Raw genomic sequence first — 14,096 nt, 5'->3', positions numbered from 1 at the left:
ATTGAACAAACCACACATAATCCTGCCTTCATGGAGCTTATAATTGACATAAATATTTGAATATTTGTATTCAATACAAATTATATTGTATTTGTAGCTTACACATAAGTATTTCCCTAAACACACCACTAGCAGTCACACATGTGTATGTGGTCAGAATAGCACAAAATTGAAGGGCTTGGAATTTGTCTCATTCCGGGACAGTGGTAAGGATTTGAGAATATGAGGGGCTGTAACAGTAAAGAAACCCATAACTATGGCTTTGTCACTTTGAACACCAAGATTCTCAGAGGAGCAGGAGTGACAGTATACAAGACTTTATTTAATTTTAAAAAACTAGTGTGAGCCAGAGATCTTCGATGGAGCATTGTCAGAAGAATTTCAGAAACTGCCAAGTTGTTACACAGATGTATTGATTTAATTAGTCTAGATAACACCATTTATTTATGCTTAAGCATCTCACACTTGCAAAAGTTGGTAATTCAAAGTCACACAATAATTTGTGAGTTATCTTCTCTACCACGTATTATGGCTTCTGAATACCGACTTTGACGAGCGCATGTATCAGATGCTTCAGCATAAATAAATGATATTATATAGACCAGTTAAGCAATACAGTTTGCTTTTGAAGTTCCGTTGATACAGTTTCATGTAAAAATCTTTTAGTGGTGGCCTTTAAAATCATGTGTTTTAAACACAGTGTAATCTATCATAGTGTAGACAAGATCATCCCTAGAGACAGAACATAATCGGGGTTCTGTTGCTTAGACTTCTTGGGGTAGCAGAGTGGATCCTTAACTTACCATTACAACTTGATAAAATTGTTCTAGTTGACCAGATGGTGGGCATTTTGGCCTGTGAACAAAAAATAGTAGAGTTAACCTCTTAGCGAAAAGATGAGAACTTTTTTTGTGATAGGTAAGAGAATTTATTATGAAATCTCTTGGGGAGGAAAACCAGCTAGAATCCCCATCTCTGCCATCTCTTTCTCCCCCTGTCCCTTGTTCTTCTCTCTGTTTCCTCTTTGCTATTGCACTTTTAACCATAACAACATGAAGGTATTCTATGTCTGCCTGATTTTACAGTACTGTTTTCACACTTGGAAAAAAATTCTATTAGATATATATTTTTATCTCTAGCCAATTTAAACAGTTTTGTCTTTGTTGTTTAAAGTGGTAAACTACTGGAAGGAGACTGGGGTATGGCTAATATACTAAGAAATTTAGGTAGCCTCTTTTCTTCCAGAGTTTGGGATGCTCACCTCTATTATTTTTTCTCCATACCCCTGGAAGATAGAAAGGGGAAGGATTAACTAACCCCGTTTTACACATACGGAAACAGAAGCTCCTAGGGGTTAAGTGTCTTGCCTAAAGTCAGACTTACTAAGAACGTAGTTGCAGAATGTGGCAGAAAGTTCTGGAGCCTGGCAGAGTGTAGCACACTGCCCACCAGGAAATGTGACAGGCAGGTAATTATTTTCTCAGAAGACTTGACTACTGCTGGTCAGTTCCTACTCCTCTCAGACCATCCACCATCTTATCCCTAAAGCAGAACCTTGTTTGCAGTTTAGAGCTACTCTGTAGTATTTGAGAAATGTTACTAGGACAGCTGGCTTGGAGTTCCAAGTAAGTATATCATATTTTCATGTGTTCTTCTAACATGAGTTTCTTCAAGTTTCCAAGTGCCCATGTTAACCATTTTTCCAAGAATGTGAGATGTCACTTTAAAGACCACTAGCTGTTATTACTTGATGCTCTGTAAAAGGGTGTGTAAATATATTCAGTTTCATTTAATGTGCATTTAATTGAATATGTAACTTTAAGGATGGGCACATAATCTTGAGCAAGGCTTGCTCACTACCCACAGTGGCATATGTAAGATGAAAAACACATTTTGCAGTGAAAAAGGAAGCTATGTAAAATGGGAGTCTCACCACTGATGCCTAGGGGCATAGACAGGGTGAATGTAACATGGTAAATGGCCCAGCTGGTGTAAGAGAAAAAAGCATCCATTTGGAGATGAAGAGCAAGGCAGACTTAGTCAAGGTTCTTTGTAGAAACTTGCATATTTAGGGGCACCTGGGTGGCTCAGTCATTAAGTGTCTATCTTTGGCTTGAGTCATGATCCCAGAGTCCTGGGATCGAGCCGCATATCAGGCTCCCTGCTTGGCAGGAAGCCTGCTTTTCCTCTCTCTCTTGCCCAGCTTGTGTTCCTGTTCTCTCGCGCTTTCTGTCAAATATATAAATAAAATCTTTAAAAAAAGAAACTTGCATGTTTAGATTTGCTGGTAATACAAAGAAAAGACACCTGTTAATTACTTTACATTTGTCTCATTGATATAAATTACTTTTCAGTTATCTTAGGAGAGCCCTGTTATATAAGGAAAATATTATTAACGTTTCACTTAAATCTATAGTTCTTCTAGTATTTACTATATTTCCACAGTTCTAGCATATTTTTGGACTTCCATTATTACTGTCTGCACTAAAAGTTTAGTGATTTGAGGGGTACCTGGCTGGCTCAGTTGGGGAGAACATGCAACTCTTGATCTAGGAGTTGTGAGTTTGAGCCCCACATTGGGCATGGAGCCTACTTAAAATTAAGAATTAAAAAAAAAGTTTAGTGATTTGACTTAAATTTTTGAGACTGCTATCCTTCTGCATCCCATGAGTTGTTTCTTTAATACTGGGGCATATGGTCTACCGCTTGAGAGTTTGGTCCCAGTGCCCAAACTGAAACTATTTATTTTGGAAGCATGGTTGGGGCTGCTGCTTGCTTTAGTCTGTGGCATGACACTCTCAGAACTGTGTTTGTTGATTTCAGCGATTAGGACAGACGGAAGAGCACCGATGCTTTCTCTGCCTTTGAAATGCTTTTGTAACAAGTTCTTGTCCATAGGCTTCAAGAAGAAAGCAGGTTTTTTTTTGTTTGTTTGTTTGTTTGTTTTTAATACCTTAAAGTGCTCCTAATGCTCTTCTGTTCAGAGAAAAGAAGCCAGCCTCCCTTTACCTCTTACCACACTCTTGGACCTTTAGATTTTTCTCAGTTTTTACTTTCATCATGATTTCCTTAGCTGGTGCTATTTTCTTAATCAAGAATTGGAATGTTTCGGGGCACCTTGGTGGCTCAGTGGGTTAAAGCCTCTGCCTTCAGCTCAGGTCATGAGTCCCGAGTCGGGCTCTCTGCTCAGCAGGGAGCCTGCTCTCCTTCCTCTCTCTGCCTGCCTCTCTGCCTACTTGTGGTCTCTGTCAAATAAATAAATAAAATCTTTAAAAAAAAAAAAAAAGAATTGGAATGTTTCAGGGCACCTGGGTGGCTCAGTGGGTTAAGCGTCCGCCTTCGGCTTGGGTCGTGATCTCAGGGTCCTGGGATCGAGCTCCACTTTGGGCTCTGTGCTCGGTGGGGAGCCTGCTTCCCCCCCCGCCCCGACTGCCTTTCTGCCTACTTGTGATCTCTGTCAAATAAATAAAAATAAAATATTTTTTAAAAAATTTGGTATGTTCTCATTTGTCATGGGAAGAGATGTTGGTGTTCCTGCTTTGACCATGTCTTTCTTTTGCAGACCCCGTATCATGTCAACCTCCTCCTGGCTGGCTATGATGAGCATGAGGGTCCAGCGCTCTACTACATGGACTACCTGGCAGCTTTGGCCAAGGCCCCTTTTGCAGCCCATGGCTATGGTGCCTTCCTGACTCTCAGTATCCTGGACCGATACTATACACCAAGTAAGTTCTAGTGCACTAGGTAGGGAGTAGTAGCAGAGCCCCATCCTGAGCTGCTTCCTCATTTTGTACACCACCCCTTGGGCTTGTGTGGTCAAGGCTTGAGTAGAGCATGGATGGAGCCTGGGAAGCATATCCAGGTACCTTGTGGAAGCTGCTCTCCCTGCAGGTCAAGGCTATTGAAGGGCTAATAAAAGTAGTCCCTTTCTGCCGGACAAAAGGAGATACTGCCTATGTCCAGAGCTGGGTTTTGTTTTGTTTTGAAGGGTGTGGGAGTAGTGAATAAGACTAATTTTTCAGTTTTTTAACTCACTTTGCTCTGCCTAGATGCTTATTAGCATCTCCGCTATAAAGAACGAGCAAATAAACCAAGTGGTTTGTGTGTTTGTTTTGAGCTTGTGAGGTTGAACGGGTCCCTAGCATGACAACTGAGGATGTTTTTTGCTTAAAATGTGAACGCTTTTGAAGGCCACAAGTCTAGGCCCTTCCCTTGGTTCTTATCATCTGACGGCTGACCCTCCTATAAGAAAAAGCTGGCTCTCTCCTTGTCGATAAACTGTCAGCTTGGCCAAGCTTTCAGCACAGGAATGCTTTTGTGCTAAGTTTTATCTTATGACTCCAGTCCCAACCTTGGTTTTCGCCACCATGAGCAACAGGCACTTGGGATTTTTCACTTTTTACAGGCTGTAGATGCAGCACAGATAGCCACTTCTCTCCTTAAATTCCATTCTTCCCTGTCAGTACAGGAAAAATCTGGCTCCTCCACTCTTTTTTTGGTGCTGTCCTCTCACTCAACCTTAGCCATGCCAGAGCTCTAGGCCACATCCTGAAAAGAATTAGCCTTGCCTCCTAGTGACTGTTTCTTGATTTGGCATCTGTCAGTAATACAGCTGACTTGCCCACCAAAATCACCACTAACCACCCCTGAAGCCGAACTGCATAATATGTCATCCCAGTTTGCCATGCTTCTGGACAGTTCCTTTGGCTCTGATTTTATGAGTCTCAGCCCTATCCCATGAATTCTCTTTCCATTGTTAAAGGGAGACCCAGCTGGGAAAGTGAGGCTAAAACTCGGGCCCTGTCCTCCCTTTCCCTGACTTGCAGCTGGCTAGGGCAGATGGAACTGATTTAAGCCCTGGTCTAAAAGGGGGGGTTGGGGTGCAAGTAGGGGTGAGGGGGATGGGCTATAAAAAAGAGGCAAGCCGCTGGACTTCTCTAGAGGCAGGCCCTGGCCATGGGAGGCAGAATTCCGTCATGCTTACCCTTCTCTGTAGCAAATCAATTTGCAATGGCTTGTGGCTGCCAGAGCACTGGGTCTGGGGCACCTTCCACTGCATATGGAATAAGTTTATTGCATCCTAGAAGGCTAGGCATTTTTTTGCCGTCTCCATTTGTGTGGCATACTGACCTGAAGAAGTTTGAAAGGTAAAAGTTGTGGCAGATAGACTTAATGGCATCACCTTGAGTGCATGCATGGTCTCTTGTGTTCTCTTTCAGCTATCTCTCGTGAGAGGGCAGTGGAGCTTCTTCGGAAATGTCTAGAGGAGGTGAGTAGCTCCCACAGGTTCCTGAAAGGAGTGTTTATCTCTGTTTGCCAATATTGTTCCGTTCCTTGGTTGCATTTTTTTCTGATCTTTGCCAGAAGGTGTAATACATACCCACTAACCAGATGTGAAGTTCCTATCAGGTATAGAGTTTGGTGGGTAACAAGCTTAGTTTTTTCCTCTCCTGGGTTTCCTCTCATCACTGTCAGTTTTACAGTTTAGTTACTTGTTAAGTGGGGATGGACAGGTTCATCCAGCCTGGTGGCTCTTAGATTTCGGTGTGTATAATCTAGGGACCTGTGGGGTTTTTTGTTTGTTTATTTTTCGTTTTGTTTTTAAGCAGGTTCATGACTATCCCACTCCCACCTCCACCCGCTTTTTTTTTTTCTTTTAAAAATTTTATTTATTTATTTGACAGACAGAGATCACAGGTAGTCAGAGAGGCAGGCAGAGAGACAGAGGAGGAAGCGGGCTCCCCGAGGAGCAGAAAGCCCGATGCGGGGCTTGATTCCAGGACCTGATCATGACCTGAGTCGAAGGCAGAGGCTTTAACCCACTGAGCCACCAGGTGCCCATTCTGATTCATTTGTCCTGGTGTGGAGCCTGAGTAATGGGCAGTGCCAAGTGATTTTGTTGCAGGTGGTAACTGGAACATACTTTAAGAACTACTACTGCCCTAGACTTTATACCTGCTCTATTCTTGTGCCACCTGGAGTTGCCATACTGCCTGCTCTCTCACAGTGCAGTGGTCCTGGAGAGAAAGCCTTCACTGAGAATTCAGGAGGCCACAGAAAGCAACTAGGAAGCTTAAAGCGGAAGAGAAGGGTAGCCTTTAGTTTACGAGGCCAGGCACATGTACCCCGCCCATTCCAGTACTATTCCTAAGAGTCTTTGGGGTACATATGGAGGATGAGGAGGAAGAGAAAGCAGCTCCCATAGGCATTTGAATTCTTTCTCTGTTTCTGTCACCTGAGGATGAACTTGAATTTGTGGTCTGGTGAGAGAGTAGGAGGGTGAGAGCCAGGTGGGAGCATTGGGCATGATGTCGATTTGCCTCTTATACAGCCCTGTCATTTTCAGTCCACAGTGCCCCCTTTTTCCTCTTGTTTGTGAATCCCCTTTCCAAAGCAGAAGCTGAGAATAAACTCTCGTGCTTTCTTCAGTCATTCAGCTAAGAGGCTGTATTAGTCCAGCAGTCCTAAGTGTTACAAGGGGCCACTAGGGGAGAAGTCACTGGCATATCAAGTGCTTTGAGACTTTATTCACCATAGATTCTCAGTTTGATCATTTAGAAACCCACATTTCATTATTGTTGCCTTTTCTTGATTTTGCAGTTTGTTTCTGGACATAGGAGCCATCAGCTAGAGGGGTCTCAGGAAATGGAATGGGTTGTTGTCAATGCCTAGTCCTCAGCTGTAAGAGGAGATGGGAAATATGGGAGGGTGGGCTTAGACCTGGGGAGGTGGGCATCTCCGGGATATGCTCCTAAGGGAGCAAGTAGAGAGCTTTCTGTCTTCTCTCTGAAGACTAAGTGAGGTATCTGGGAAGGGTGGCCGCAGAAGCATAGATTTCCTCCAGCTGTGTTCCTCAGCTATGTCTCTAGCCAGGTTAGTGGGGGCTGTGTGCTTCCATGCACCTAGACCACAGCTCCTTTGGAACAGCCTCTCAAGCAGAGAATCTTAAAGAGAGTGCAGAGATGTTACTTTAATCACAGGTCAGCTTGGATTGCAGGAGTCAAGCAGGGGTTGTTCCAAGAGCAGTTCTGCCAACTTCCTCCCTCCCATTCCTCTAGCTGCACACACCTGGGCCTTATATAATGTTGGGGGCGGGGGTTGACTGGAGCAAACTCTTGGGACGTAGGAGTACATTGCTTTGGTCCAAAGCTTATTCCTAGGGCAGTCACTCCTTTGTTGGCTTACTACCTTGAGAATTTTAAAAAAGAAGTCCGTGTTTACCAGACTAATTGGTAGCTGACTGTGGGGAATAGAGCCTTGACTTGTCTTACACTTTCATCAGCTGAATGACCAGAGACGAGCTCCCAGCTGCCTCTCCCAGTTCTTGCTCACTGCCCCCCAGCTTCCAGCTGCAGTTTGGGCTTTCTTCAGTGTCTGAGTACTGACTGCCCCCGGTAGAAAATAAGCTCCACAAAAGCAGGAATTTTTTTTTTTTTTTTTTTTTTTTTTTTAAAGATTTTATTTATTTATTTGTCAGAGAGAGAGAGGGAGAGAGAGCGAGCACAGGCAGACAGAATGGCAGGCAGAGGCAGAGGGAGAAGCAGGCTCCCTGATGAGCAAGGAGGCCGATATGGGACTCGATCCCAGGACGCTGGGATCATGACCTGAGCCGAAGGCAGCTGCTTAACCAACTGAGCCACCCAGGCGTCCCAAAAGCAGGAATTTTTATCTGCCGATATGCCCAGTGCCTCAAAGAGAGCCTGGCCTATAGGTAGTGCTAAGTAAAGATTATTGACTGATTTTCTTCATGTCTCTCTGCAGCTCCAGAAACGCTTCATCCTGAATTTGCCAACCTTCAGTGTTCGAATCATTGACAAAAATGGCATCCATGACCTGGACAACATTTCTTTCCCTAAACAGGGCTCCTAACCTTACGCTGTCCCTCCCACTTGCCAGGGGACTTTTTTTGATGGGCTCATTCATCTTTTCTACTCTTTTGACGTGCATCCTTGACAGATGGTTAATTCAGAATAAAGCTAAATCTGGATAAATGGAGCTCTCTGGTTTGAGTCTCAGTTTACCTAATACCGCCTCAAGACAGAAACGGAGAGAGGATTATCTGCATTGGACTTTTTGCCAGGACTGTTTCTCCCTCTGCCCGTTTCCCTTCATTAATGCTCTAATTGCCCTTTAGTAGCAGACAGCCCCACGTTCTGTTTCACTGCCCATCAGGCTCTTCATATATCTTGTTCGCTAATGTCTCATTCCCCTAAAGCAGTGGTTCTTTTTGCCCCTAAGCTTAACATTTTAAAAACTAATTAATTTGAATAGGTGATGCATACACTTAATTAAAAAATGCAAAGGATACAAAGTAAAATGTTACATAGTAAGAAAATTATAAAGTAGAAGAAATTACAAAGTAATTACATAGTAAAAAATATTTCTCCTTTCCCTATAATGTGATCACCTGCTTCCCTTCCCAGAAGAAACTTCAGCTACTAATTTCTTATCTATCCTTTAAGATCTAAGTTGTATATGTACATGTATAAAGCATGCACATGTATGCGTGCATGCACACACATATCCCCACTGAAAAATATTTTTAAATGTTCTGCATATTGTTTTTTTCATTTAACACTATACTGGAGATTGTTCTATATCTCTCTGTGTGTGTGTGTGTGTGTATACACATATTCTTGTTGACAGTTTTGTAGTATTCTATTAAATTGATGTACTATAGGCAGCTAACCAGATCCTGTTTTACTTCCTAATCTAGCTTTTTGGGTAATTACATGAATAATGTAGGTGTTTTTTGATTAGTGCTATTGAAACAGTGGTCCCTAACTGGATGTTTGTATCAGAATCACCTGGGGAGTCTTCTTTTTCTGGGTACATGATTAGGCTGTTCACCCAGATTCTTCTTCTTCTTCTTTTTTTTTAAATATATTTTATTCCTTTATTTGAGAGAGAACACAAGTAAGTGGTGGGAGTGCATGGGGAGGGAGAGGGAGAAGCAGAATCCCCCTGAGTAGGGAGTTTGCCATGGGGCTCAATCCCAGGACCCCAGGATCATGACCTAAACCAAAAGTAGATGCTTAACCGACTGAGCCACCCAGGCACCCCTCACTCCCAGATTCTAACTAATTAGGTTTGGGTCTTAGTCATAGGAATATTTTTTAAAGCTTCCCAACTTATTTTTATATTCAACCATGATAGAGAAACACTGGGTGGAAGTTTCTTTAGAGAGTGGCCCTCAAACTTGAGCCTGGAGGGCTTACTGACAGCTTTCTGGGTCCTACCCCTATAGCTTCTACATGTTTGGGGTGTGGCCCGAGATTTTGCATTTCTAACATTTCCAATTGAAGCTGCCGCTGCTGGTCCAGCAACCAAATGTCAAACCCCATTTGATCTCAAACTAAGATAAGGCCTACTTTATCCGGTTCTGTGCTACTCTTAATATCAAATGCAGATAGGTTTTTTGTTTATCTGAAGTAAAATACCATCTCTCTACAGATCAGAGCATTTGTACTAACAGTATTGTGTTAACATCAGCTTAGAATATCATACACTTTTCGATAAGCCACGGGTAAATGCTTTATACCTTAAGAAGGAAGTTAATCATTGGATAGGTGGGGAAAAGAGATGATTCATATCACCACAGCTTGCTCAACCGCTAGTGCGACTATGAATATGCGTGGGTTTGGGCTTTTGACTGGATTCCTGAGCCTCTTTCTAGGGCATCTATTTTTAAAGCTCCACAGGTGATTCTGATGCTTGCCCCAGTAGAGGACCACTACTAAAGTATAGGCGGTCCTGCTTCCTGTTTTTTTCCAACCGTGAAATGGTCAAAATTGTATCTATTCCATGGGGGATAGTTAGGAGGATTCCATGAGGTAATTAATGTAAGGCATTTTGAACAGGGCCTGGCATGCGGTATGTGCTCAGTAAGGATATAATTGTTGGTAAACTTGGTATTTTGTATCCATGCCTCACTAGGAATGAAATGGTTCTCTGCCTCTGAATGTTAAGTGTCCCCAGGACAATCTAGGTAAGCCCACCAGCCCACCCTGATTCCCAGTCTCTTCTCCAATCCAGATCTCTTTCCTGAGCTCCAGATCAACTCATTCCTAATTAGCTTACCCTCCTGCCATGGGAACTATCATGTCTAAAGCTGAGCTTTACCATCTGCTCCATCCAGAAGTCCTCTGCAGCATTCCATTTTAGATAATAATAGTCACCTAGCTCCCAAGTACCCAAAACAGAAACCTAGGCATCTTTTTTTTTTTTTTTTTAAGTAATCTCTATACAATGTGGGGCTTGAACTCATAACCCTGAGATCAAGCATCAGATGCTGTATCAACTGAGCCAGACAGATGCCCAGGCATCATTTATTTTAAAAAAATGTAATCTCATTGGTGCCTGGATGGCTCAGATGGTTAAGCATCTGCCTTTGGCTCTGGTCATGATCCCAGGGGTCCTGGGATCATGTCCTGCATTGGGCTCCTTGCTCCACGGGGAGCCTACTTCTCTCTCTCTCTCTCTCTCTCTCTCATGAATAAATGGAATATAAAATAAAATAAACTTGGTTTTACAGAAAAGTTGCAAAGATAATACAGAGTTTCCCTGTACCTCTCACATGGTTTTCCCTAAGTTAACATCTTACATAGTCACTGTGCATTTGTCAAAACTAAGAAACCATCATTGGTTCGTACGTTAGTATTAACTAAATTCCAGGTTTTATTCAGATTTTACCAGTTTGTCCACTAATATCCTTTTTCTGTTCTGGAATATAGGCCAGGATACCACACTGTACTCAGCTAAGCACCATTTTTGGTGCCTTCTTTTTCTCCTACCTTCACATAGTCACCAAGTTCTAACAGTATTAGTTCCTGAATCTCTTCTAGTAAAAATCTCTACCCCAGTATTCTGATTTATTCCCTCATAATTCTTTCCTGGACTATTTTTTTTTAAAGATTTTATTTATTCATTTGATAGAGATACAGCAAGAAAGGGAACACAAACAGAGGGAGTGAGAGAGGGAGAAGCAGGCTTCCCACTGAGCAGGGAGCCCAATGCTGGGCTCAATCCCAGGATCCTGGGATCATGACCTGAGCCAAAGGCAGATGCTTAAAAACTGAGCCACCCAGGTGCCCCTTTCCTGGACTACTTTAACAGCCTTCTACCTTCTCTACTTTTCCTCTCTTTCCTCTCTAGTTCTTCCTCTGTATTCTACAAGTTTGATCATTCATACCTCTTTTCACTTAAAACTTTATGATGGGGGGCGCCTGGGTGGCTCAGTCATTGGGCGTCTGCCTTCGGCTCAAGTCATGGTCCCAGGGTCCTGGGATCGAGTCCCACGTTGGGCTCCCTGCTCGGCTGGGAGCCTGCTTCTCCCTCTCTCACTGCACTTGTTTGTGTTCCCTCTCTGGCTGTCTCTGTCAAATAAATAAAATCTTTAACGAAACAAAAAATTTCTGATGGTTTTCCACTACTTAGAGTAGTGGAACTTACAGTTCTTTAGTTTGACATGCTGGGCATTTCATAATCTCCATGCTAGCTCCCCAATTTCCTTTCCCTCTTTTATACCCCGTAAAGCCCTTGATTCAAATGAATTTCTATGGACTCAGCATGCGTTTTTACTCCACACCTGTTTGTACCTACTAGACGAAGGGTAAATGTTGCTTCAAGAAGCTTTTCTTACAGATGATGTATATGTATGTGATTGAGTCATAGTGTGGTATACTCTGATGTTTTCTAATCTGTAGTCTACTAGATTATTTATTTATTTTAAAGACTTATCTATGAGAGAGAGAGAGCGGGGGAGGGCAGAGGGAGAGAATCTTTCCTTTTTTTTTTAAAGATTTTATTTATTTTGACAGACAGAGATCACAAGTAGGCAGAGAAGCAGAGAGAGAGAGGAGGAAGCAGGCTCCCTGCTGAGCAGAGAGCCCAATGCGGGGCTTGATCCCAGGACCCTGGAATCATGACCTGAGCCGAAGGCAGAGGCTTTAACCCACTGAGCCACCCAGGCGCCCCGGGAGAGAATCTTTCAAACAGACTCTCCACTGAGTGCAGAGTCCAGTGATGCAGGGGCCTGATCTCACAACCCATGACATCACCACCTGAACTGAAACCAAGAGTCAGACACCCAATCGATTGAGCCACCCAGGCACCCCCAGATTTTGTCTTATTTTAATGTCAACTGTGTCCCTCTTAAATTGATTTCCTAAAGTTTGAAAAACACTGGGAATTCACTGATTCTTTAACACTCCTGCCCGGGCTCCTCAGAATGGTCTTCTGATTGGTTCCCATCTGCTTTTAGGTGATTAATACATAGAAAACAGTCTATTCCTTTCCAGACCTGAGGTGAGAGGAGATAGGCTGGAGAAGAGAACAGCTGATTTGCCTCAGGGTAGGGAAGCTCAGCCCCAACTGGTGAAGAGGTTGGGGAAGTGATGAGCAACAGTGGAGGGCACTGAAATAGCTTGAGAAGTGCTTGGCTTCCCAGCTTAGGAACAGTGGCTGAGCCTGCCCTGCCTGAATCTGGCTAATGCCTGGAGCTCGGAGTCCTTTTGCTGTCTCCTCAGCATGACCCTTGGCCCGAAGCAGCAGCTGTGTAGAAGCAGAAAGGGGGCCTTCTTGGGATTCAAACCGTCTGCCTCTCCCCTAGCTCTGGCGTGTGGGTTAGGAATGCGTGTTTGACGGGAGAAAGGCCTGCCACTCAGCCTCACTCACCGAACGTCATGAGGTTTGTAAGTGGGACAGGTATTCAAAGGCTACTCTTACTCTTCCTGGAGCCCCATGAGCCTTTAAAATAGAACAGGAAAGTCTTTTCTTTAAATGAATATAAACTCCAAAAACTGATGCTTACCCAGTCTAAACACTCTCCATTTAATTCACAGCTACTTGCTTTACAAAAAAGAAGCCACGTAATCCGTCTGTATATGCTTTTCCCTTAATCATCATCTACTGTTCTTTAGGGCTAGACCCAGTTTGTCAGAGGCTAACACACAATTTTTTCCCCTGTGGAGTAACAAACAAACCTTACTGGGAAGAATCAAATGCTGAGACCTCATCTGAAGCTTCTTATGCCACTTATGTTCCCCACACTTACTCCTGCCTCTACTGCTACCATCTTGACCGTAGACTGGAGGACCAGAGCCTTGGGGCCCAACGGACTGCAGGACCTGCTTTCCCTCACTGGACTCAGATCTGGGAGCCCTTCTGCAGAGGGCATGGGGAGCAGTGGGAATGGAGGGATGGATCAGACAGACCTGCATGGGTTCCTCTTGGTCGCTCTGTGACCTTAGTCAAGTTACTCTGGACTAGAATTTTCTTATCTCTAAAATAGGACTTGGTTAAGACTACATGGTTAACTGGGAAAGTTGTCCAGCACTGAGTCATCCGTAATAAACTAATTTCCTCCTTGCTCACCTTAGAGATACCTACAGCCTTATATTGACTTGTTGCTATGTGTTGGGCATTGTTTAAGTGCTGTATGTGTTATCTCATTTAATCCCCTCAACTTCCCAAGGTCTCAACTTTAGTGGCTGAGTGTCTCTTTCCAGGCCCAGGACTTGGGTCAAAGCAGAGCATACATGCTTCCTGCCGTCCCTCCCTTCTGTCTTCCATATGGGTAGTATGAGGCAGTGAACCTTCTTGGGAAAAGAGGTCACATCTTTGGACCTTTATCCTGGAGATGATTGCTAGACCTTTTGTTCCCTTCACTTCTGCAAAACACTCAACATCTTGGACAACACACCTGCAAGCAACTGGCCAAAGAGCATTCCTGGCAAAGAGCACAGTGTGTGCAGCCACCCAGAAGCATAAGACTAAGTAGTAATTGCAGGTACAAGCAGGAAGCTAGTGTGATTGGCTCAAAATGAATCAGAAAGAGAATAGTTTAAGATAAGGTTGGAGGTGGGTGAAGCCCAGGTCATTGCAGGGCTTTGTATGAGGGTGTACGGTCAAAACCGAGAGTGGTTGGAAGGTTACTGCAGTAGTCCCAAGGACTAGGGTCATGGCAGAGGAGACAGACGAAGATGGGTCTGCTGATGAATTGGGTGTAGGGAAAGAAATATGACCCCCCAGTTTCTCGCTTGAGCAGCTGGGTGGAGGGTGGTGCCATGTTCTCAGAGGGAAAGTGTGGAGGTCGA

The 14,096-nt window shown here is 43.7% G+C and overlaps 1 protein-coding gene across 1 annotated transcript in view; it reads left to right on the top strand.

Moving 5' to 3' along the window:
- Positions 1-7,992, top strand: part of PSMB2 (proteasome 20S subunit beta 2) — a 32,397-nt gene extending 24,405 nt beyond the window's left edge. Inside the window, exons 4-6 of the mRNA XM_032877221.1 lie at positions 3,563-3,725; positions 5,220-5,269; positions 7,762-7,992. Of these exons, the coding sequence (XP_032733112.1) occupies positions 3,563-3,725; positions 5,220-5,269; positions 7,762-7,869 (321 nt within the window). The 3' untranslated portion in view covers positions 7,870-7,992. The remainder of the gene's footprint in view (positions 1-3,562; positions 3,726-5,219; positions 5,270-7,761) is intronic.
- Positions 7,993-14,096: the final 6,104 nt, after the last annotated feature.

This window comes from Lontra canadensis, unplaced genomic scaffold, assembly GCF_010015895.1.
Source record: "Lontra canadensis isolate GAN:19392208 unplaced genomic scaffold, GSC_riverotter_1.0 scaffold60, whole genome shotgun sequence".
NCBI lineage: Eukaryota > Metazoa > Chordata > Mammalia > Carnivora > Mustelidae > Lontra > Lontra canadensis.
Note: the sequence above shows the minus strand (reverse complement) of the source record. Positions and strands in the feature narration are given on the sequence as shown.